We start from the raw sequence: 23,534 nt of genomic DNA on the forward strand, positions 1-23,534 counted from the left end.
GAAGAACACTAATATATGTACCAGAGTTGGAGGTCGGTAAAAGGAGGATTGATGAGCATTTTTGGGTACTGGAGAGTATGGGTTTGACTTGTTAGGGAATTGAACGGTAGGGCTTTTGGATGTTGCTTCTGGTTGGTGGATTGGCGGGAGGGCTGTGTACTTGTTATGATATATGGCTGGTATTTGTAATTACGGTAGTATTAAGCTCAGGTTGTATCCTTATTTTCCCGCGCATCTGCAGGCGTGGGCTAACCATGAGAGTTTGGAATAACGCACTACGAGTGTATAGTAGCAGGGTATAATACTGGAGATTAAGTACATGCGGGTGTTGAATATCGCTCTTTAGATTGTGTTCGTTTGATCATAGCATCTCGCCCTCTTCGTCCAAGCCCCCTTCATCCTCCTCGTCCCATTCTACGTCTGCCGCCGCCTCATCAGCCCGCCTTTGTACTTCCTTTAGGCCACTCATCTCCTCCACCCACCCTCTCTCATTCAACGCTCTGGAGACAAACCCCCATGGGTCTGCGTTGTAGGCTTCGAGCACTCTGTCGCTACACGCTGAGCAGCAGTCGTAGGGTTTGCCTTCCACTTGAAGGTTTGAAAAGGTTGAGAGATAGCCTCGTATCGTATGGGGGATGATACCGAGGGGATGTTGGAAAGGTGGTGGTAACGCAGGATGGGACGGTGCGGGCGCTGGAGTAGACTTTGAGTTTTGATGTTGTGGAGGTGGCGCGCAGGCTTTTGAGGGGTGTTGGAGGATAGACATGAGGAGTTCGACAAGGAGGCTGGATGCGAGGGGCGCAACGCCAGGGCGGGTTACGGTGCATTGTTGGTCGAGGGTGGCGTTGCTTAGGGACTGTTTCGGTTGGATTAGCAGTGTGTCTTGCTCAGAGTGATGTGTGGTTACTTACATCTGCAGGCGCAACAACGTCGTTGCAGAAGTAGCATCCTAGCTCCACCTCTCCCTCTTGTGCCGCCTTCAAGCCATGTCGCATGACCACATAGGTGTCGAAGCCCAGCGCAGCATTAAGGACGATCTTGCCGTAGGCCTTGCCCATGACAGTTGGTAACCATCTACTCTCTCGTGTGTCCATGAGCAGGAAGATGGCGTCGTGCTCGCTGATCAACCTTTGCAGCTTCTCGAACTCGATCTTCGTCTTCGCGCTGTCAGTCATCGGGTGGCCGAGCATCGGTACTTCCATGACATGCCCTGTCGCATCAACGCCTGGATAAATTTCTTGCAAAGCCTCGGCGGCTCTTTCGGCTTTCTTTGCGCCACCCTGCAAGCAATCGTTGAAGTTGAAGAGAGGCTGCCGCACAGGGTTTGAGAAGCTGACCGTGGCGTTGTCGATGAATGTGATCTTCCTCACACCCCATCCCATCAGCGTTCTTGACACATAGGTGCCTAATGTTCCCGCTCCGAGCAACAGACATTTGCAGTTTTTGATGACATCCAGGTCGATGGTAGGAGCTATGCGCCACTTGATCAGCTTGAGGTTGAGATCGACCGCCTGGTCAGCGAGTTTGCGCTCGTCCATGTATTCGGAAAGGTCTACATTCCGAGATGTCAGCTTGCCTGCTTCTGTCCGTTCCCAGCCCGTCACTTTGGGTAGTTTCGGTGTTTGTGGGCGACTGTCTGGTCTTTCTGAGGTGGGTGCCGCCTCAGGAGTAGGGTCTGAACGCAGTTGCAGGATGAGAGAGTTCGGTTGGTCGCGCCGTGTATGAGTGTCGCGATAACACATGATCTGGGCGTCATTCAGGTGCCATCGATGCCGCATCAGTATGAGGAGATTGCGAAGAGGCCAGCCAGGATTGGAGTCGTAGGTAGAAGGGTCTGCAAAACATATAAAGCGATCTTTGCTATCCGTCTTGTCAAAGAAGCCCTTCTCATAGGCTTCTAGTCTGCCTATGGCCCATGTATATCCGAATTCCTCAAGTGGCGAGACTGGTGTCTTGGGCCTCTCCTCTGGGTCGCCGCCTCCTTGTATGCGCTTTGCCAGGAAGAAGCCTCTTTGACGAACATCGGAGCTGTATCGCCATGTCTGCACCGCGTCCACCAGGTATGTAGTCTCCCTAGCCTGCAACCTTGTTGCTTCTCCAATCTGTTTCCACGGTGGGTCGGACTGTATCGCGGGGAAGCCAAAGTGATAGGTAAACTTGTATTTCTTGAGGTTGGCGAATATAATGGCTGTAAAGGAGGAGAGTAGAGAGGGGCATTCGTATATCGAGCCGTCGTGTATCGCATCCCATATCTGTGCCGAGTTAGCGTTGCTGATGGCGAAGAGCGATGAACATACTGTTTGGGCGCATCGTTCGAGTATGGCGGCGCGATCAAGGTTCTTGTAGTCTTCTATGGTGTTGCAGTTCTTGATGATGCCTTCGGCGCGGCAGAAGGTCGGAGGGGTGCTACAGGGGTCAGAAGAGGCAGATTCACTACAGTTTTCAAGACATACTCGTCTGAAGTCAGCGCATTTGGGTGTATTTGTACGCGCATAGATCGCGACGAGTGCTCTCCCGGACGGACTTCATACAAGCCGAGCACCTTGCGCGCGGAATCGTCGAGTTTGTCATGGTTGATCTTGATATGCGCTAGAGCGGCATAGAACTGTACATCGACGTCACTCATCCATGGCGCAAATTTGAGGGTTGACATGATGGGAGGTGGAGGTAGATGGAGGGGGTTCGACAAGGCTGCGGAGAGGCGTGGCGATGGGTGCAATGTAGTGGAATCTTGGTCTGGCGGGTATATGATGATGTCCTAGGATGGGACGTTTATGGCAGTCATGAGTACAAGAGACAAGACACGTGAAGCGGTCAAGAGCGCATGCATGTGACAGTGAATGTCCTAGTCATGGTCGAGGCAGCGGCATGCTTCACCCCGCCATGTCATGGGTCCAGGCGGTGCCGCGCTAAGGCGCGTTCCTGCAGCCGCTCTAGTGCCGCACCGCGTGCTTAGGCGCGGTCAGTAATAGCGAGCTTGGATTCCGTTTACAGACTCGCTCATAACCCTCAGCCCACCTCGCCGACGTTTCTCGCTATGCTTATTGGATTGTGCGGAGGCAAGCACCGTCAGAGATGATGTGAGGAGATGCTAACCGGGCTTAGGGATATGCGCGGGCAAGTCGTCGATAGCTTCGTATCTTGTTGAAGAGCACCAGTTCACCCGCCTACGCCTGGCACGAAATGCTGCGACGCCTCCAGAGGAGAAATCTGCGTCGAATACGCGAGTTCCTTCCCCAGTACAGTCGTCTGTTGAGCCGGGGCGAACCTTCCAGGACATCGATTCGTTGCTCGATTTCGTCACGTTGAGATGGAGAGAACGATTCGTCACAACGGACATATGGGACGAAACGGCGGTCGATGCACTTATGAAGCGCCCGTTCTTCCTTCTCGTCAGCGTGGATGCGCCTGTCAGTGTGCGATGGCAGCGATTCAAGGCCCGCTGTGCTGCCACTCAGCACACACCGCCCACTCTCGAAGACTTCGTTCTACGTAATGACGAGCACTTGTTCGCGCCAGAGACAGGCCTAAGTGCCCTCTGCCAGAGAGCACAGCTGAAACTACTCAACACCTCATCCGACATGAGCTCCCTCCGCAGCGCCATACTACATTTGGACCTTATGGATGAAGCACGCGTGCGGCCGAGCTGGGACCAATACTTTATGCAATTGGCCGATCTGGCAGCACGTAGGAGCAACTGCATGAAGCGACGGGTAGGCTGTTGCATAGTCCGCGAAAAACGTGTGATTAGCACCGGGTACAACGGTACACCACGCGGCATGACCAACTGCAACGAGGGTGGATGTACGTTCACACTTTCAGAGCCTGAGAGTACACCACTGACGACATATAGGTCCCCGCTGCAACAACGCCGCCCAGGGAGGTGTCGGTCTCTCCACATGCCTCTGCCTACACGCCGAAGAAAACGCCCTGCTCGAAGCCGGCCGCGACCGCATCGGCGAAAACGCCATCCTCTACTGCAACACTTGCCCTTGCCTGACCTGCAGCGTCAAGATAACACAAGTTGGTATCAGCGAGGTAGTCTATAACCAAGGCTACCTTGTGGATGACCAGACAGCTAAGATATTTGCTGAAAGCGGCGTCAAGTTGCGCCAGTTCTCCCCGCCTGCCGACGGCTTGGTGGATCTGAGCATCCGCGTGGGTGGGGAAATGCCAAAAGTAGACAAGGCAGAGGATGCCAGGGAACTGCTAGATGACATGAACTTCCTACGGCCCTTGAGTTAGGCAATAGTCAGATCGTAGAAGCTCACAAGTGGCGCGTGGCGGCATTGTTCCACGCGAACGCCTCTCACGAGGTGCAGCCAGCTGCCATAAGTTGCGCACTTGAAACTTGGCTGTAGTCAATTTTCATGACTCCTGTTACATTGCGACGTGCTGTGATCCGGAACTCGAAATCGTGAAGCATGTTGGTGTTGAGGGGTCAGAGATCAAAGGGATTACTACGGAGAGGCTGGTTGCGATGCAGCCTCGCTACCACAATCCACAGCGCACGCGACTGTAAGCAAGCGTTCGGTTATCCCCGTGTGGCGCTTTATCATCCAACGACCGCGATAATGCTCAATAAACCTCTTAATCGGCCCTTGGTGTTTGACCTTGATTTTCGTCGCTTACTTCCCATTTCCCGGCCTAAACAAGGTCGTCAAGCTTCGGCCCGCCTGATGACGCGCAGTATTCTATACGCCGAATACTGCTGCCACAGCGGTTGAGCGCCACAAGATAGCTACACACACATTTACTAAAAGGCTTTACGAACTCACGCAAACGAAACATCGCGTGCTATCACGTATGTACCTACGGTAGCCGGGCTCACGCTACTATCACACACCAGTCCACAAGCTTGACCAAGCCTTGACAAGCATCCGCTTCCGAGGCTTACATTTTGAACTGGGCTGGGCACGTAGGATGCACTAAACACTGCCGCGTCGAATCACAACCCAGCAACACGCATGACTCTCGGCCTAATCTTCGTACACAAACGCTTCAGGAAGGTGCGTAAGGTTGTGCCATCGTTTTCTCTGCGTCATCTCGCATCTTCGCCCTTCGGCTATGAATCTCACCCTGATAGCACAGCCTGCACGACCCAGAGAGTGGCGTTTGCGATGTTTATTACCGAGCCTTGTTCATGCTCCGCCAACCTCCTGCTCTTCCGGGGTAAGCGTCAGGATATGTATACAGAAATGCCGTCACGTAGCAAATGTTCAAATAGAGCCCTTGGTCCCGGTTGTTCCGTGCCAGCTTACAGCCGCATTCATCTGTCAATTCCAAGATGAAGCTCCTTTCAGTATTCGGCTCTTTGCTGTGTGCTTCCACAGCTCTTGCTGGAAGTTCGCCACACAAGCGTGGTGTCTTCGAGAAGGTCCGGCCTGCTGTTGAGAGGCGTATGCCTGGAGAGTCTTTCAAGCACCCTGAGATTCAGAAGCGGGCTGAGAGCTTCTTCTTGACCAACAAGACTGAGTGTGCGTATCCTTGGCATTATCTGTGACGAATATTACTGACCAACCTATAGCTTTTGCTGTCAACGGCACTGGTATTCCAGAGGTTCCTTTCGACATTGGCGAGAGCTACGCTGGTCTGTTGCCCATTTCGGATGACCCAGAGGAGACGCGAAAGCTCTTCTTTTGGTTCTTTCCTTCGACCCAGGTTCAAACCCCTGAGGAAGTGGTTATCTGGTAAGAGAATAAACAGCATTCGATATCTCCGAGTGACTCCTAACATGATTGTAGGCTCAATGGTGGCCCTGGTTGCTCTTCGCTCAGCGGTTTCCTCACCGAGAACGGCCCGTTCACGTGGGAGTCTGGCACACTCGCCCCTGTCCAGAACCCTTACTCATGGACCAACCTGACCAACATGCTCTGGGTTGAACAACCCGTAGGTGTTGGCTACTCGCAAGGTACCCCAAACATCACCGACGAAGTTGAGCTCGGCAACCAATTCCGTGGTTTCTACAAGAGCTTCGTTGATCTCTTCGGACTCTACAACTGGAAGACTTACATCACCGGAGAGTCTTACGCCGGTTACTATGTTCCCTACATTGCCGACAGCTTCATCACTGCCGACGATGACAAGTACTTCAACCTTGCTGGTATCTCCATCAACGACCCCATTATTGGTGATGAGACCATCCAGCAGCAGGTTGTCCTTCTCCCATTCGTCAACTTCTGGCAGAACCTGCTGTTCCTGAACGACACATTCATGGAGGAGATCACCCAGCACCACAAGGAGTGTGGCTACACCGACTACATGGACAAGTACTTCACGTTTCCCCCACCACAGGGCGCTTTCCCCGTTCTTCCAGACCCATACAGCTCGGAGAACTACACCTGCGACCAATTCGACAACTTTTACTCTGCCATCCTTGAGGTTAACCCTTGCTTCAACATCTACCACATCACTGAGACTTGCCCTCACCCCTACTCCCAGCTCGGCATAGTCAACACTGGGGACTACTCTCCTCCAGGTGCCGAGATCTACTTCAACCGCACCGACGTCAAGCTGGCGCTCCACGCCAACGTCAGCACCGAGTGGCTCCAGTGCACCAACACCAACGTCTTTGGCAACGGTGATGATGAGGGCTCTGATGCTTCCCCTGGACCCGCCAACAACGGTGTTCTCCAGCGCGTTATCGAGTATACCAACAACACCATCATCGGCTCTGGTGACCTCGACATGCTCCTCAGCACCAACGGTACTCTCTTTGCCATTCAGAACATGACCTGGAACGGCGCCCAGGGTCTCTCCGAGTACCCATCTACCCCTCTTTACGCACCTTACCACCCAGAGTACAACGGTGGTGCGCTTGCTGGCGCCGGTTACCAGGGATACTGGACTGCTGAGCGTGGTATGACCTTCTACACCGCCCGTCTCGCCGGTCACGAGCTGCCTGGTTACACTCCTGGTGTTGCTTACCGCATGTTGGAGATTCTCCTCGGAAAGGTCAAGGACTTTAGCAGCACCGAGAACTTTTCTACCCAGAGCGGCCACTTCACCGGTAATGGCACCATCTACAGACGTGGTCTTGGTATGGGTAGCATGTCCTTTTAGGTATATGTTGCAGAGTAATGACTATATGAGAAATATGTAGATGGAACTACAGATATTCAATGAAGGTACGATGCATTTTGTGCGATTACCATGTCATGATGTCTGAACTTGCCTGTGGTGGTCTATAACAGTACATTTATATCAAATAAAGCTCCATAAGTATGACGCATATTGCTCCCAACTCTCCTACTAGTAGACACGTCGAGATCACAGCGAGGCGGAGACAAGACTTGAAGCTGCCGGGCAGATATAGATATCGCAGAATGGTATTGTCGCAAAGCTTCAGATCTTCGGCCTGGTCTTGAGCCCCGTGTCATATAGAGTTGCCAGCATAGCTGGGCCGGCCTGGACTGATAGGATGAAATGTAAATCAATAAATTCAAAGAGAGTGAGTTGTTATCTTTAAATATTCTTAGACTCCAGCAGGTTTTGTCATCAGCCAAACGAGCGACTGTGACACACCTTGCTAAACAAGCGTAGCCAAGGAAATAGGCCGTCGAAATCTCAGTTTGCTTCGCTTTCCGTAACTCCTGTGCAAGTCTCATAGCAGGTTACCATGTAGTCAGCATCCTCAGCATCTAGCAGTTATACTTCGCCTGAAAGTAGACCGAGCCACCACAAAAAAATGACTGATGGTTATCGACACAAGCATGGTTGAAAGAGCCACCACTGTTATATAGCGCAAAGTTGGATGTGCCACAGTTCTCAGTGTTCAAGCAATAAATAGGTAGTAGTATATGTCAGCCAGCCAGGTTCTTGGCAGATTCCGTTTCGTTCATGATTAGAAAGCCGTATGTTTGCATATTGTAGATCCATTTCCCCAGCAAATCGGGGTTGGAAGGTATTATGCGCGAGTCTATGTGTATCGTCCGCCTATCCTCAGATCCAGAAAGGGGTGGAGAGAAGATGACGACGTGTGAAGAATAGGAGAGGCGCATTAGGCGCGACAACCATTTCCTGCCGCTAGTTGCACACATTGGTATAGGCACTCTACATTATTGGAAGTAGCAGACGGCATGCATCTTCTGGATACGATCTAGGATGGTGGCCCGACGGCATCGGTTCGTCTCTGTGCTTGGTAGAAGGGAGGAATTAGTGGTATGCAGTAACGGGGCGATGCCGCATCTTTCCAAAGTTGACGATAGTTGCCAATGTTCGGCATCGTCGCGTAGACATTGGCGTCTATGGGCCTGCACGTGGGCACATTGTTAGTGGTGTGATAAGAGAAAGTTTGTGAGTGTTGCAGTGGTCAAGGCGTTCCAAAACTGGTGGTTGGAGACGCAAGGTGCGAGGTGTGCGAGCGGCCAAGCGGAGTGCTTCCCGCAGGATTCACGACACCACATAACTCGCACCTGCAGTTCGCGCCTCGATGGATATCGGGATGCACCCGCGGACCGTCGACGTGGAAAACTAGGTACATGGTCCTAGAAAACCGGCCTAGTCAGTACCAGAAAGATTACCGGAATAACTTGCTTTTGATGTCCTGCATCTTCCCACCTTGCATGAGGCGTTTGAGGGGTGCCGGGACATGAATCCTTTGCATATGCCTAGCCAGACAACCTCACCCGAGAAAGTACATGCAAGACGTAAAAAGCACTTTTCATGCATCTCGGACGTGTTCCTTATCGTTACTGTTACAAAACAAAAAAAACCAACCAAGAAGTCGCATTCCCAAAAAACGTCTTGCATGCATACCTAGGCACCGCCCATACCTGCATACGACCGACCACAACCATCTAGAAACAGCAAAAAGTAACTCTCCAGCGGGGAATTGAACCCCGGTCTCCCGCGAGTTGCCAATGGTTGGTGACAAGCGGAAATACTGACCACTATACTACTGAAGATTGACCAACCTAGAAGGTTGAGTAGATGATTGGTGGAAAAACTGACAAAACTACACAAAATAGATCAGAGCGTTTGAGTAAAACAAGCCTGGAGTAAGTGCCCTCTGTATTTCCATTCCTTTGAAATCAACTGCTGGATAATGTTGGTTGGGTAGTGAAAATTTGTGTGAGTGGGTCGTAGGCGGCTATTGGACCTGACTCAGTGGTGCATGTGGAACCTGGAACAACGCCAAACGAAGTCGCGGACGGAATACAGTATATCAGCCAGATTCAAGGACATAATGGCATTTACTTTGAGTTTGTAAGTAAACACCAAGCGCAGAGCGGACTTTCCTTACGTTGTGATGATACGGCACGTCGGCCTCGAGGATCACTATGACCTCTGTATCCGGCCTGCTAAGTCCCAAACATGTCTGCGATTCACACACACAACTCCGGACGAACTGTCCTCTGCTCACGATGATCTTGGTCCACCGGACGAAATCTCCTCTATATTGCGATAGCTCGTTGCTTCAAATGGCCGCACTCTGCTCTACATCGGAACAACTTGGTCCACTGAGTGACCGAGAGTCCTGGCTCCTGCTGGCAGCGCCAACGCAATGTCTTCTATCGCGATAATGGCAGGCTTATATGTAGTCCAGACGCCTACGGCTAGTTTGTCTTCTTATACAACTTGCTCAATACTGCTGTAACTACACATCTTTAGAGTCGTTCAAGATGGGTCTCAAAGTTATCATCGTTGGGGGGAACTTTTCCGGCCTATCGCTTGTGAACATGCTGGAAAAGTTCGACATTGACTATGTTCTTCCCGAAGGGTATCCTACTATCGCGTCTCAGCTTGGTGCAAGCGTTGGATTGCTTCCGACCGGTTTGCGTATTCTGGACCAGCTTGGCTGTTACGACGAGATGGAAAGAACGGTCGGAGATGCCAACTACAAAGCTGGTATGAGTTTTTTGGTGGGAAATCATGGGTCGATTCGGAGGACAAAACAGTTTGTCAGAAACTAGAAGAAAGGTGGGTGTCTTGAAGCACAAGCTGCTGTTGCAGACAGCCGTGACTGATTCTTGCAGAATTGAGTACCCACAGATATTCATCGATCTCCAGGCCGCACTCCAGATTCTGTTCAAGAACCTCAATACGTGGAGCGCATTCTCACAAACAAGCGTGTTTTTCGAATCGAACATGAGCCAGATGGTGTCAGAGTATTCACTAGAGACGGATCGACGTACAAAGGGGACTTCGTCGTCAGAGCAGACGGTATTCATAGTATTGTTAGACGAGAAATGTGGATGGTTGCAGATGAGGAAGGGTCGGGTGTTTTGAAACCAGACCCACTTCGATGTTGGTATTCGCCGAACTCGTGTCGACACTCGACTGACAGTTTCATAGACCTTCAATGCGAATACAAGTGCATTTTTGGTATCTCCAAAAGACCTGCTGGCCTTGCAGCTTCACCTCTGCAACTGAATGCATTCTTCAAGAACTGCAACTACCTAGTCATATCCGCCCCCCGAAGACCGTACATACTGGTTGTTGATCACTGAGACACCGAAGGTATTTAGCAAAGACATCCCTCGGTACTCAAAAGAAGACGAACTGGCGCTGGCTGAGCAGCAATTCGAGGACCGCATTACAGAAAAGGTTACATTTGAGGATCTGTACGCGAATTGATTGCAGACAACGCTTCTAAGCGTCGAAGATAATGCATTCACGCGTTGGCACTACCGAAGGATTATCACAACATGTGACGCTGCCCACAAGGTAAGTCAAGATAAGAGCAACTTGATACGGTATCCACTGACACTGACTGCAATAGGTACATCCGCTCAGCGCCCAGGGTGCAAACACTGCCATCGAAACAGCCGCCGTTCTAACCAACACTCTTCTCGCGGCAGCACGAGTCCAAGAAACCGAAAAGCCATTCACGGAAGAAGAAGAAGACGACATCATCTCCATCTTCACAGAAGTTCAAGCTCATCAGTTCAAAAGGGCCGTCAAAGCAGTTGATCAAGGCCGTATGATGAATTACATGACCGTCAAGGAAACCTTGCGATCACGCGTCTTCGTCAATTACTTCTTCCCCCGCTTTGGACAGAGTACGATACTCAATCCCTGGGTCAAAAGCCCCCTCAATGGCCCCATGATTAACGATCTCCCCGTCCCAGCACGATAAGTGTCTGGCCTCGATCAATACGCAAAGGCTTGTTCCCGAGGTCGGCGCTTCTTGTGGAACTTGATTCCAATGGGTATCGGCATCTTCGTTGTTCTGCTCTCGACTATGAGAACGGGTAGGGCTTAGCAGATGTTGTCTACTGGTTTCTTTTTTCAAGTTACTGTGTGGTGGTTGGTGGTTTTTTGTCCGTATTGGGGTCACGCCATATACCAGTTTCGGTCATTACTTCCCATAGATTTGTCATTGTGTAATATAGTTTTTGTCATTACCATCTGGGGAATCTATTATTGTATGCAATGGTCTCAGATCTAGGACGTAGCTACAATCTTCTCATGTATCTGTGATAGCCGGTTATTTGCAGGTGAAGAAGTTCATGAAATACGTGTCCGAGACATTTAATGCATACAACATCGATATCCAGAATGTAAAGTAAGACCTCGGAAGAAAAGGCACAGAGGAGCCATGCGAACATGGTCAAGAACTTTGGAAGGAAAGTTTGTACTGGACACACGTCCTACTTCCTTTCTGATCTGAGGTAACCCGGAAGACAAATCCAAAAAAAACGACATGCAAAATGTAAGTCAGTAAAAACTTATATGGCCAAAGTAAAGAGCCAGGCGACCGGACGCCGCACGACCATGGTTTCCAAAAGTGGTGGTGGTGATCATCATGATATATATATATATGTACCCAACGACCATATATCTCAGTCGTGTTCCTCCTACTATCTACGTATACATTCACCTAAAAGGCAATATCTCCTCATGTACATGACAGTACTCATTAACGTCGGATGCGGGCCATTCACGCATACACCAGCCATGTTCTGCCGCGAGCGCTTGATGTATACAGCCAGTGCGCAAGAAGAATCCATCAATACCAGTACTGACAACACCAACACCAACCACTATGCAAAACGACATTCAAGAAGTCAAACAAGACAAAGATGACGCTGACACGCTTGCTCATCGAGAGGAGAAGAGGAAAGAGAATGTAGGATGAACACTCCTACACGCTATAAGAAAGTGTTTGGATTTCCAGGACCCTTCTCGAATTCCTTAGGATCTCTAGGGCTCAGCTCCGACATGTCTGTGTCCACCCTGCGTATGGGTGGTGGCATTACCCGCGGCCGCTCAGGTGAGTACCCTGGACTTGAAGTCCTAGGCATGTCCCAGTCATCTGAATAAACTGGTGGTCCTACCAGCTCATCACTTCCGCGGCTGGCTATAGGGAGGAGATTTGTCGAATCGCCTTTGACAAGCCCAAGTCTCTCTTCCTCGGTAGCAGTAGTTGATGCTTTGCCTTCTCTGCTGCTCTTCCGACTATGCCTACTAGTCGGCCGTTTACTACTTGACGCTTCGCCTGTAGAATCGGGACGGTTTCGGGAGAAGACATTTTGGAAGGAGAATTGGCGTTTGGCAATGTGGGCAGGTGGTCTTGGGGGAGCGAGTGAGTCGCTTGAATCTTGACGGCCATGGCCGTGACGGGGCGGATCAGGAAGCGAGGCGAAATGTATGTGGGTGTCGATCGGCTTGTAGGATGTATCTTGCGTCATCATGGTCTGCTTGTAGGATCCGGCGTCTGATTCGCGGTCCGAAGCGCCATCGGCCTGTGGGATAGACGGCAGCGTCTGCATGCCCATGCCCGAAGTTCCTGGAGCATGTGAGCTACCGCGACTACTAGTCGACTTGCCCCGGGAGCGCAATCGTTGGAAGAAGCCAGGGTGAAAGCTATCGTTGTCATCGTCGGAGTCGTCGGTTGGGAATTGCGACATGCCGAGGGGTGGATGGATAGTTCGTACGACGGTAGCACTGCGCGTCGGTGGCCGACTGGGATCGAGGACCGTTTTCCGTCTTCGGAGACCGTCGAATTCGACCTGCTCCCCTTCACCAATCGGTTCCATGTGCTCTTCTTGGATCTTTTTAGCCTCAGCGAGCTCTTTATGAGACCTAGCCTTTGACAGTGACCTGAGGATTGCCGCGCCACCACGAAGAGTGTCAGCTCGGGGCTCGTATTCTGGTTCCTCCATCTCCGCGACAGTTCGCACTTGGTCAAGATCGCCCTTGAAGACAGCTGAGTCTGGTACGTCTTTTGCCGACTTGGAGAGTTGTAACAAAACGACGCCAGAACAAATCTGTAAGAAGCCCATGATGACAGTGACAATCTGTAGGGGCGTGCCCTTGAAACCCTGGAACAAGACGGCCGAAGTGACGATAGTGGCAGACGTGAAGAAGACGTAGTACGTTGGTGTGACCAAGGCAGCGTTGAACAAGTTCAAGGCTTTCTGGGCAAAGCTTAGCATTCTCCACATGGCTAAGCAAGAGTGATGGACTTACGTTGAGGTAGATGATCTCGGTCAGCAACGTGGCTACAACAAAGACGAGCAGCACGTAGAGGAACCATTCCTTAAATTGTCCGCCGTATGTGCCAGAGGCTTGCGCCACTACAGCAGCACCGAGACCTTGGGTTGCGACAACACTCAGTCCTCCGATCAGACTGCAGATGGTAATGTAGACCATCATAGTCTTCTTTCCGTACTTGGGGCCGAGCCAGAGGGCAATGACAACACATGCGACAATGATGACGCCTGCAAAGCTGAGAAAGCCTGGTGCAATGACCCATTTCTTCATATCCTGGATGCGCGCAACAGACGACTGTTCGGGCGCGTTTACCGCGATAACAACAGATCCGATGATGCAGTTGAAACAGCCTACTTTTCCGACAAAGCTCAAGCGCTCCTTCAAGAATATAGTGGACAGGATGGCGCATATAACGACGGAGAGGGCGCCCATGGGCGTCACGAGGATGGCGTCGGTAAAAGCGTATGCGACAAGATTGCTACCAGGTGTTAGCAAGGTATCTGGTTTTGATGCTTCACAGTGTGTACCATATTTCTCCAAGAATCATGAGTGTCATACCGAGCCACCACCAAGCGTTCTTGAGGTAGCCGTAGCCTTCTCCCGCCTCTTCATTGTACTTCTTATTCGCCTGTAGTAGACCATGCTTCTTTATCACGAACGACGTCCCGATAAACACTCCCGATGCGATGGCTAGGACTAAGCCAATGATCTTGTACGAGCCTGGGCGAGTTCCAGTATCACCGCCCATGCCCCCAGCGCGGGCATTCAGTTGGTGGACGGCATAGAGGACGTGTGCGGTCGAGTCCATGGCTTGGGGTGGGTCGCTGTGGATGTTGCCAAGCGCTAGTGCACCGGCGACTCGACCTGGTGGATATGATTGATGTTGAATTGCTTTTTACCGTAGAAGCATGAATAATACTATTCGCGATTTGAATGCTCAGGTGAGGTGCACGAGACTGGGCACGTGGAGGAACGTTGGATGGGCGGAGGCAGGAACGCTTTAGGAAGTCTGTTTGGACAGGGTCCAGGGCACCACGGAGATGAGCAAGAGGAAGGCGCAATCGCAGTTGCAGAGTGAAGTCGCGGGGGGCGAAGAGGAAGGCGCGAGTAGTAAAAGGCCTTGTTTTGTTCGAGTACGAGGAAGGCGCAGTTTCTCGGTGTAGATGCGGGCCGTTGGTGCGTAATCGTGGTGCGTACAGCTGAAAGGCCTAGATGCGAGGGTGATTGGTGCGCCGAGTGGTGGTGTTTACACAGCTCTTGGGGGCTGAAGCCGTGCCGCAGACAAAGGCAGCCAAACGTTATTATACAAAGCTTGTGACAGAGACTGCCAAGGTAAACAGGAACATGCGACGGTGGAGGCAGTTCGGCGTCGTTCCTCGACCGTCAACATGTAATCTTGCTGCAGGGGCAACGGGTGCATTGATCGTTCAAGTCCCGGGCCCTGAGACGTCACCGGCCAAGAGATCGGCGCACGCCCACCAACGCTTGACAGCTTGCAGCTCCAGAAATAGATGATCAACAGTCGACAGCCAGTACGCGACGTTTGACATTGCTCCGTATCTGCACCCTGACAGTAGCATGATTGAACATGGCAGTTGACATTGACAACCATCAAGACATTTTCGCCGCTGCCAGCGTGGCTCAGATCCATGAGGCCCTCAGCCAATTGCATGACCACGAGGCCAGCGTCACCCAGCGCCTAAACGCCCTCATCGCCTCGCAGAAGGATCTCTCGCGCGAACTCGGTCGCCTCGATCTGCTCCGCGCCCACCTCGGCACCCAAGCGGTCAATACGCGAGCCATCAGTAATGGCATACTCTCCGACGCCGCCTCGACTGCGAACCGAATATCAAGCGCCGTGAAGCGATTAGACCAGGAACAGTCCAATGTCAAGGCAACACTCGAGGTGGTGGAGCAGGTGGCGGAACTGAAGGCATGTGTGCTGGGCGTACATGGATCTATGGGGGCCCCGCAGGACTGGGAAACTGCAGCTGGCTATCTGAGCCGCGCCGCGAAGATACCTGACGACGTTGTAAACGGCAGCTTCGCAGAGGAGATTGTGCCGACTGCTGAGGTGCCTGATCCGCCGCGCGTGACACTAGATGCAGCAGCAGAGTCGCTATGTGGCCTCTTCTTACGCGAGTTTGAAAAGGCAGCGCAAGAAGGCGACGGCTCCAAGGTGACGAGGTTCTTCAAGCTGTTCCCCTTGATCGGACGGACACATGTAGGCCTGGACGCATACGGTCGCTATGTTTGCCAGGGAGTAGCTTCACGGGCGCGGACAAACTTCAACTCGGCTGCGCCAGCCCAGAGGAACGAGGGCTTCTTCTACGGCAACACCATCACAAAGCTGTTCGAGCACATCGCCCAGATTGTCGACGGTCATGAGCCGCTGGTAGAACGCCATTACGGGCCAGGCATGATGCAGAAGGTCATTGAACGTTTACAAATTGAGGCTGATGTGCAAGGGGGTATCGTGCTCGACACATGGCATGAAGAGCGCCACATTGACCGCAAGCTGACTGATATCAAATCATATGCCTTCTCCTTCCTTGTCCAGAGCTTTCTTCCCTCACAAAAACCTGCTTCTGGAACACCCCGTTCCAGCTCGCCAGCTAATGGTGCTGGTCGAACAAGCGAAGACGAGGGAGTGGACATGAAAGAGATTGATGGCTTGCTTGGAGAGGGCGCACTGATGCTGGGTCGGTATGCGTTGTATGCGCGCTTCCTCTCTGACAAGTGTGCAGTAAGTGACCAGTGTATATATTTCTCTTCAACGACTTACTTCTGTAGCCCCCCGAACCTGAAGACCGCATCGACTATGGCTTGGTAATGCCCAACTTCTTAGTCACCAGCAACCTCCACAAGAAGGTTAACAGCCATCTCATCGAGCCTGTCAATGCCATGACAACCTTCTTCTTTCGTCGATCAGTGGAGAAGGCTTTCCAGCTGGACGAGCCACCAGCAGATCTTACACTGAACCCTACCAAACCTCTTGGATCCAATCCACCTTTCATCACCTCTGCTGTAGACGATGTCATGTACATTGTTAACCAAGTCATTCAGAGGACACTAGCAACCTCACAACGTGCCGTCGTTTCTAGTGTTGTGCCTGCGGTGAGCCACATCTTAGGCGCAGAATTCATCGGTATGATACAACGCAAGATGCGGGACGAAAGCTATCCCAAGCCTGTCATTCAGGGCGGTCTTCCTCCAGAGGACAAGGTCATAGCTTTCCTGGTGCTAATCAACAATCTGGATATCGCAAACGACTATGTTAAACGCATAGTTCAACAGCAACTGGGCCGTCAATCGCAAGCTGGCGACGAAGATGTGAAGTCACCATTGCACGACCTCTTTCCATTTGGGCACGACGCGATATTCGTTGAGAACACACTAAAAGCGATGGAGAAGGCCTTTGCATCTAAGAGCGGAGATCTTCTCAACGACGGCATTACTGTCTTGTTTGCCAACGTCCTCAAGCCTCGCATTCGACCTATCCTGGCTGAGGCCTTCCGGGACATCAAGTACGACCCGGAGGACGATGAGAACGAGGATGAAGAAGAGGAGGATGTTGATGTGGTAAAGTCACGCTTTGACCGCGGTTGGGGAGTTGTGATCCGTCCCATCAAGCGCATCTTGACCTCCGCAAACTTTGATCGTCTCCTTGCTCTGGGATTAAACTCTCTCGCCTCTTCGCTCGAAAAGCGCATTAAGAGCTACTACGGCAGAGTCAACGAGCTGGGTGCTGTCAGGCTCGAGCGCGATGTCGCTGGTATCATCACTGCAGCTACAAGTGGCGGCGCGTATTCACTTCGCGATGTTTTCCAGAAGAGTACTCAGATGACTTTGATTCTAAACATGGAAGACGATGAATTCGAGGAAGTGGCGGATGATACGTCAGGCGAGTCGGGTATACCCTGGGTATTGGATGCTGAGGAGAGGAAAAGAATAAGAGCTATTGTGAAAGGCTGATGGGCTCTTGTCAATTGGCATTCGGAGGTGGGGCGCAGAGACTCCGTAGTCTTGACTAGGAAACTCTTGGCATTCAATCTATACAAATGAAATATTCTGGACTGCCTCGGTAGTGGATATACTCCGCAATTCATCGTGTTCTTTCTTCCGCGAGGGGGTTTTCGTATCGCGACTGCTCCTTTTGTACACGGTCCATATTAATGGCACGCTGCTAGCCGTCGCGGCCGAGGACCTGTGGCTCGTGCCGGCTTGGCTTGGCTTGAACACCTTTCACTAGAAGCATTACACGCGATCAACTACTCCTCAACGTGTCGGCGACATCTTCTAATCGTTATTCATTTTGTACCGTGTTACTAGGTTGCTGGGCGACCATCGGCCCGCCATCCACGCTATGCGGCTGTTAACCACAAAGATCCTGCTCCCTTGCGTCTCGCTTCTGTTGCCATCCCTGTCATCGGCCCAGTGTCCGCTCTATCAGAATTACGCTGCCCAGTACCATGAGCCTTACACGGAGGGAACATGGAATCTAAGCTACGCCAGACCGATAATACCATGTCGAACATTTCTTTCGGAACAGGTCGAGAATACGATTGAGCGGTTACGAGGCGTTATTAAGGACCCTGATCTCTTTCGTGTAAGAGCATCGCTACTGTATCGACATGCATGCTGATCTGATCGCAGATCTTTGAGAATTCATGGCCGAGTACATTGGATACGACGATTGGATGGCGAGGATGGTCAAACACAACAAGCGACCTCAACGAGCTGGAAGGCCCTCTCATGAGCATGAAACCCGAGGAACTAACATTTGTCATCACCGGCGATATTGAAGCAATGTGGCTACGCGACTCAGCGAACCAACTTCAAGCCTATGTCTCCGTATTGAAGAAAGATGACAGTCCAGACAGCCTAGCCAGTCTATTCCGAGGAGCAATCAACCTGCAAGCACGCTACATCCTCGAAAATGCGTTTTGCAATGCGTTTCAAGCGCCCGACGAGAGCGGTGTCGTGCGAAAAAGCAGCCTGAACAGCGACCGCATCACGCCCTTGTTCGACTACTACAAAGTCTTCTCTTGTCAGTGGGAGTTGGATTCCCTAGTATCCTTCTTGCAGCTCTCCGTGGACTACGTAACCGCAACCAGAGACTACGACTTCTTCCAAAACTCCAGCAACTGGACCAAAGCCGTGGAAGTTGTGCTCGAAACAACAGAAAGTATGATGATCGACAGCTATACTGAGGATGGCGAGTGGCAGCACACGCCTTACACCTACTGTGCACCCTACGGCGGCACCCCAATCAATAACTGTAACGGCAGTCCTCACAAAGGCAACATCGGCCTTGTACGGTCTTTTCACCGCCCCAGCGACGACGCGTGTACATATCAGTATCTTATTCCTTCCAACATGATGTTCTCTTCCGCCCTCAACACCTCTTCAACAATCACATCGCGTATTATGCCTCGCACCAGCGGCCTGACCGCACGCATGCAAGCCCTAAGCACAGCCATCAACCGGGGCATAGAAAAGTACGGAATCGTCTCGGACCCTACATACGGCAGAATATACGCCTACGAAGTTGACGGCTACGGCTCTGTAAACATCATGGACGACCCCAATGTACCTTCTCTTCTCTCAGCTCCGTTTCTGGGTTATACGACGCTGCGCGATCCCATCTACCAGAACACTCGACGGAAGATATTAAGCAGGGATAACCCCTACTACGCTGTCGGACCCGTGATTACTGGTGTGGGAAGCCCGCATACGCTGCCTGGCAGGCCTTGGCCAATGGCGCTAATCATGACGATATTGACGAGTGAGGATGACACGGAGATTGTCCAGAACTTGATGTGGCTGGTGCAGAGTACGGATGGTTTAGGCCTTATGCATGAGAGTGTGCATGCGAGGGACAAGGCGGTTTGGAGTCGACAGTGGTTTAGTTGGGCGAATGGCTTGTTTGGGCAGATGATTTTGGATTTGGAGAGGCGGAGGCCATGGATTTTGGGTATGAGCTTTCAGTAATGGTTTGGATCACATCGTGGGACGATTGCCATGATTAGGATGCTTGTTTGGGTGTTGATATTATTTCCTGTTGATACGTTCGAGCAATAACTTCCTCATATTTGCGATAGTTCACAATCGAATTTCTTCATAGCGTGAGCGTTATAACGACTGAGGATTAGAAGTCCAACGGCACTTTCAGAAAGTACTGCACTCCATTAATGAGAAATCACTCTCGCTGCAATGTAAACTGTATGATTCTGTTACGAATTCTCGTTCTAGCTGCCGCGTTCAAAAATCATCTACAACCCTGAGTCTCATGCAAAAAAAAATGCAGCTATTCCTGATTGACCCAAGAATCTCTTTACTGCAAAAAATGACTCAAGCGAGGCTCGAACTCGCGACCTTTCGCGTACTCATGTGAGGCGAACGTGATAACCAACTACACCATCGAGCCGATGTTGTATGCTGAATCAGCAAATTAAATCGTATATATTCCGTATTACCATGCAGCTGCTGTCATCTTCTACTAAGCCATTAGTCTATTCGCGCTAAACGCACGGGCCTAACAACAACGCAAGATTACAAGATAGGTATCTTCTGCAACACTATACAACTCTATTAACATAATAAATAGGTATTAAACAAAACGTTAGGATTAATTCAATTGGCTTACTGCCCTTGATTACATATCTAAACATAGTTCTACAGAGTTTTATAGCTTTAAAGTTTGCAATAATAGTGGTGTTAGTGGCCCGAGCGCATGGCGCGAACAGACTTCTGGCACCCGATTGTATGTGTGAGGTGGGGCCTAACCGCGGGGTTCGTGGTATCTCAACCCCTCTCACAAATGAGAGACGTGTATCCCAATGAACGATCCAGTACAGACCGAGGTCGTTTCTCTTGCTGATGTTCTCGATGACGTGATCATGGTTTGTAACCTGTTGTAGCCGTGGTAGGATTGCGTTTGTGTAGCCAGTGTACCCTGGAAGGTCCTGACAAAGGGCGTTGCTGACTCCCACACTCCATTTAGTATAATATCCGTCCCGACCTTTCTTGTCTATCAGCTCATCTTTTCGTTCCCAGACTCCCTCTGAGGTGTTTCCCGGTCTGTAATGTCGACGCTCAAGGAACAACTGCCATGGACATCGTCGCCGCTAATCGTCAACGCGCCCATGGCGGGGTTCGCAGGCGGTGAGCTCGCGTCAGCTGTAACACTAGCCGGCGGCCTTGGTATGATTGGAAGCCTAATGAATATGGAAGACCTAAGGAAAGAGCTGGGTATCGCCGTCGAAGCCTTCAAGGACAACCCGGCACTATCGGCATCGCGCACCCTTCCAATCGGTATCGGATTCCTCCCTTTCGTACTCAAGCTCGAGGAAGTCCTCCCGGTATTCGAGGACTTTAAGCCTTGTGTGGTGTGGTTGTTTGTTCCGAAATCACTAGATGACTACGCGGAATGGGTGTCAGCGATACGCAAAGCCTCACCGGACAGTAAGATCTGGATCCAACTTGGTAGCGTGACGGCAGCTCTTCACGTTGCAAAGATTGCACAACCAGATGTTCTGTGTCTCCAAGGTGCGGATGCCGGTGGTCATGGCTTTGAGAAGGGCGCAAGTATCGTCTCGCTACTACCAGAGGCGTCAGATGCACTTGCCGCGGAAGGCTTCTCCCACATACCCCTCGTTGCCTCAGGTGGTATTACCGATGGACGCGGTGTTGCTGCTGCACTGACACTCGGTGCGGAAGGCGTCGTCATGGGAACACGTTTTCTCGCTTCTAAAGAGGTAAACGTCCATCCGGTCTACCAGGCCGCACTTCTGGAGGCGCAAGACGGCGGACAGGTAACGACCCGTTCGAAACTGTTCGATCAGCTGCGCGGCCCCAACATCTGGCCGGAGCTGTACGATGGACGCGGCTTGGTGGCACAGAGCCACAGAGATTTCGCGAATGGCATGAGCCTAGAGGAGATACAAAGGCTGCACAATGATGCTGCAGCAGGTGAAGACAAGGGATTCAAAACGGGCTTGCAAGGGCGCGCAGCAATTTGGGCGGGCACTAGTGTGGGGTTAGTGAAAGAGGTGCAAAGCGCGGAGGAAATTGTGCAGACGGTGCGACAAGAGGCGAGAGATATTTTGGTTAGGATGGCGATGTTGTAGCGGGAAGGAGCAATGGTGTGTATAACAGACTAAGCCGGAAGGGAAAAAAAGAGAACGCGACTTCCTACCTCAGGAAGGAGCAAACATTGGATTCATGACGTCACGTATCTAGTGGCAGACTTGGGTAGGAAGCTCCCCAGGTGCGTAGTGTGCAACGTTCGATATTTCGTTTCGCCAGTGCTTTTCTATGAAGTCTATCAAATCAGTTTAATCACTCGTTTTTCGCGTTGACCCATCCCCTCAATGGATCAGTCATTCATCTCGTCCCATTCCCGGTGCCGTTCCTCCGAAATTCGGTTCCATTCCTCCTGTCATATCTGGTACCAGTCTTCCCGTTTCCCGGATATCTTAATGTGTGCTGAGCGATATCAAAGAAAGATTGGAGCATCAAAGTAATGGTGAGCAAGATTAAACCATAAACAGCGGTGGGTGTTTGAAGAATCGAAAACAATAGAATCACAGTAATGGTCCAATTAGACAAAAGCCCATTGCACCCACCAACAAGCCCAGCATACCCCTCACATTGGGCACATGCTTGGCCACAGCACCAGTGAACTCTGGAAGACCTGTCAGCTGAACGGGCACGGTGCTCGCATTGCTTGGTACCAAGAAGCCAACCGCCATAGTAACTACTGGTGCTGGTGCTGGTAGATTCTCAGTAACGACGGGCGATACGGATACGTTTGATGGAGTTGAAGCAACGTAGGACAAAGGCGATGAGACTAAAGTCTTTGAACTCGATGTGTTGTATGCTGGAATGAAGGATGAAGATGGACATGGTGATGAAGTCTGCGATGCCGAATATTGGATAGAGGTTGAGTTACTCGTCGTAAGTGTCATTTTAAGAGAACAAGAGGTAGAAGTCTCTGTAAACAATGGAATGCTCTCAGACGCAGGCACGGTGATATAAGTTGTTCTTGTGACTAATGTCGTCGAAGTGCTACATGATGTTGTCGTAGTGCTGGGCGATAAAGTCGTTGTAGTGCTGGGCGATAAAGTCGTTGTAGTGATGGGCGATAAAGTCGTCGAGGTGCTACATGGCGTTGTAGTAGTGCTGGATGATAATGTCGTCGAAGTGCTACATGGTGTTGTTGTAGTGCTGGCTGACGAGGTCGTCGAAGTGCGCTGCAACAAAGTTGTGGATGTGATGTAAACATACACTGGTATTGGTGTAGTAGTAGCTGACGATGATGTCACAGAGACAGCATAGCTAATCAGTGTCGAAGTGGAGTTTGGCAGGGAGGTAGTACAAGAAGTAGAGACCGTCTCACTCGTCATTGTCGATGTGGGGTATAACAGAGAACTAGTACAAGTAGTAGAGACTGTCTCGCTCGCCATTGTCGAAGTAGTGTTCAACGAAGACGTTGTGAGCACGGTACAATATACCAGCGTCGAAGTAGTGTTCGGGAGAGAAGTTGTAGACCTAGTACTACTCATCGGCGTCGACGTAGTGTTCATGAGAGAAGTTTCAGACATGGTATTGCTCATCGGCGTCGAAGTAGCAATCGACTCCGAAGTCGAAGACACCACATCGCTAGCGAATACGAAGGTGATGTCCGACGCTAAAGTTGGAGCCGCCGCCGCTTCGCTAGCGATCATGGCTGTAGTAATGATACGTGGTATTCCCGTGGTAACATTCAGTATCGGTGTCGCAGCGGCCTCGCTGGCTATCGATGGAGGGATTATAACGCCTATAGCCTTATTAAACGCAACGTCTTCCCTCGAGATCGCAGCAACATCCGTGTTAAAGTATGCGATCAAGAAAACTGCAAAAGCGCCGCGAAGGCTGGAAAACTGCATATCGCGCGTGTATAAATCGACAAACAAAGGGCGAAGGGGAGGCGTGTAATCTGAGAAGATATCTGCAGGAAACGACACCCAAGCAGCGCACGGGCAACGAATGAGAATCAAAAGATGTAAGAAACGAACGGCAGTCAAAGAGCGTGTATCGAAGTTCAAGAT

General features: G+C 51.1%; 8 protein-coding genes across 8 annotated transcripts; 6 read left to right on the forward strand and 2 right to left on the reverse strand.

Moving 5' to 3' along the window:
• Positions 1 to 361: 361 nt before the first annotated feature.
• ALTATR162_LOCUS11387 (uncharacterized protein) lies at positions 362 to 2,653 on the reverse strand (the record flags this gene model as incomplete). Its single annotated transcript, XM_043319029.1, has 4 exons — positions 362 to 856; positions 912 to 2,252; positions 2,298 to 2,406; positions 2,454 to 2,653. 4 exons carry the CDS (start codon positions 2,651 to 2,653, stop codon positions 362 to 364), a joined length of 2,145 nt encoding a protein of 714 aa, XP_043174964.1.
• Positions 2,654 to 3,037: 384 nt separating this feature from the next.
• On the forward strand, positions 3,038 to 4,245 carry ALTATR162_LOCUS11388 (uncharacterized protein; the record flags this gene model as incomplete). The annotated part of the gene is made up of 3 exons (XM_043319030.1): positions 3,038 to 3,068; positions 3,106 to 3,804; positions 3,854 to 4,245. 3 exons carry the CDS (start codon positions 3,038 to 3,040, stop codon positions 4,243 to 4,245), a joined length of 1,122 nt encoding a protein of 373 aa, XP_043174965.1.
• Positions 4,246 to 5,287: 1,042 nt separating this feature from the next.
• Positions 5,288 to 7,062, forward strand: ALTATR162_LOCUS11389 (uncharacterized protein; the record flags this gene model as incomplete). Its single annotated transcript, XM_043319031.1, has 3 exons — positions 5,288 to 5,477; positions 5,528 to 5,690; positions 5,745 to 7,062. 3 exons carry the CDS (start codon positions 5,288 to 5,290, stop codon positions 7,060 to 7,062), a joined length of 1,671 nt encoding a protein of 556 aa, XP_043174966.1.
• Positions 7,063 to 9,623: 2,561 nt separating this feature from the next.
• ALTATR162_LOCUS11390 (uncharacterized protein) lies at positions 9,624 to 11,080 on the forward strand (the record flags this gene model as incomplete). The annotated part of the gene is made up of 5 exons (XM_043319032.1): positions 9,624 to 9,849; positions 10,012 to 10,248; positions 10,297 to 10,403; positions 10,462 to 10,548; positions 10,724 to 11,080. The coding sequence occupies 5 exons, from the start codon at positions 9,624 to 9,626 to the stop codon at positions 11,078 to 11,080; spliced, it is 1,014 nt and encodes a 337-aa protein (XP_043174967.1).
• Positions 11,081 to 12,095: 1,015 nt separating this feature from the next.
• On the reverse strand, positions 12,096 to 14,248 carry ALTATR162_LOCUS11391 (uncharacterized protein; the record flags this gene model as incomplete). Its single annotated transcript, XM_043319033.1, has 3 exons — positions 12,096 to 13,364; positions 13,417 to 13,918; positions 13,968 to 14,248. The coding sequence occupies 3 exons, from the start codon at positions 14,246 to 14,248 to the stop codon at positions 12,096 to 12,098; spliced, it is 2,052 nt and encodes a 683-aa protein (XP_043174968.1).
• Positions 14,249 to 15,028: 780 nt separating this feature from the next.
• On the forward strand, positions 15,029 to 17,415 carry ALTATR162_LOCUS11392 (uncharacterized protein; the record flags this gene model as incomplete). The annotated part of the gene is made up of 2 exons (XM_043319034.1): positions 15,029 to 16,186; positions 16,234 to 17,415. 2 exons carry the CDS (start codon positions 15,029 to 15,031, stop codon positions 17,413 to 17,415), a joined length of 2,340 nt encoding a protein of 779 aa, XP_043174969.1.
• Positions 17,416 to 17,806: 391 nt separating this feature from the next.
• On the forward strand, positions 17,807 to 19,434 carry ALTATR162_LOCUS11393 (uncharacterized protein; the record flags this gene model as incomplete). The annotated part of the gene is made up of 2 exons (XM_043319035.1): positions 17,807 to 18,049; positions 18,097 to 19,434. 2 exons carry the CDS (start codon positions 17,807 to 17,809, stop codon positions 19,432 to 19,434), a joined length of 1,581 nt encoding a protein of 526 aa, XP_043174970.1.
• Positions 19,435 to 20,528: 1,094 nt separating this feature from the next.
• Positions 20,529 to 21,572, forward strand: ALTATR162_LOCUS11394 (uncharacterized protein; the record flags this gene model as incomplete). The annotated part of the gene is made up of 1 exon (XM_043319036.1): positions 20,529 to 21,572. One exon carries the CDS (start codon positions 20,529 to 20,531, stop codon positions 21,570 to 21,572), a length of 1,044 nt encoding a protein of 347 aa, XP_043174971.1.
• Between the last annotated feature and the right edge of the window lie 1,962 nt (positions 21,573 to 23,534).

The sequence above is a fragment of the Alternaria atra genome, assembly GCF_907166805.1.
Source record: "Alternaria atra isolate CS162 genome assembly, contig: 35, whole genome shotgun sequence".
NCBI classification, from domain to species: Eukaryota; Fungi; Ascomycota; class Dothideomycetes; order Pleosporales; family Pleosporaceae; genus Alternaria; species Alternaria atra.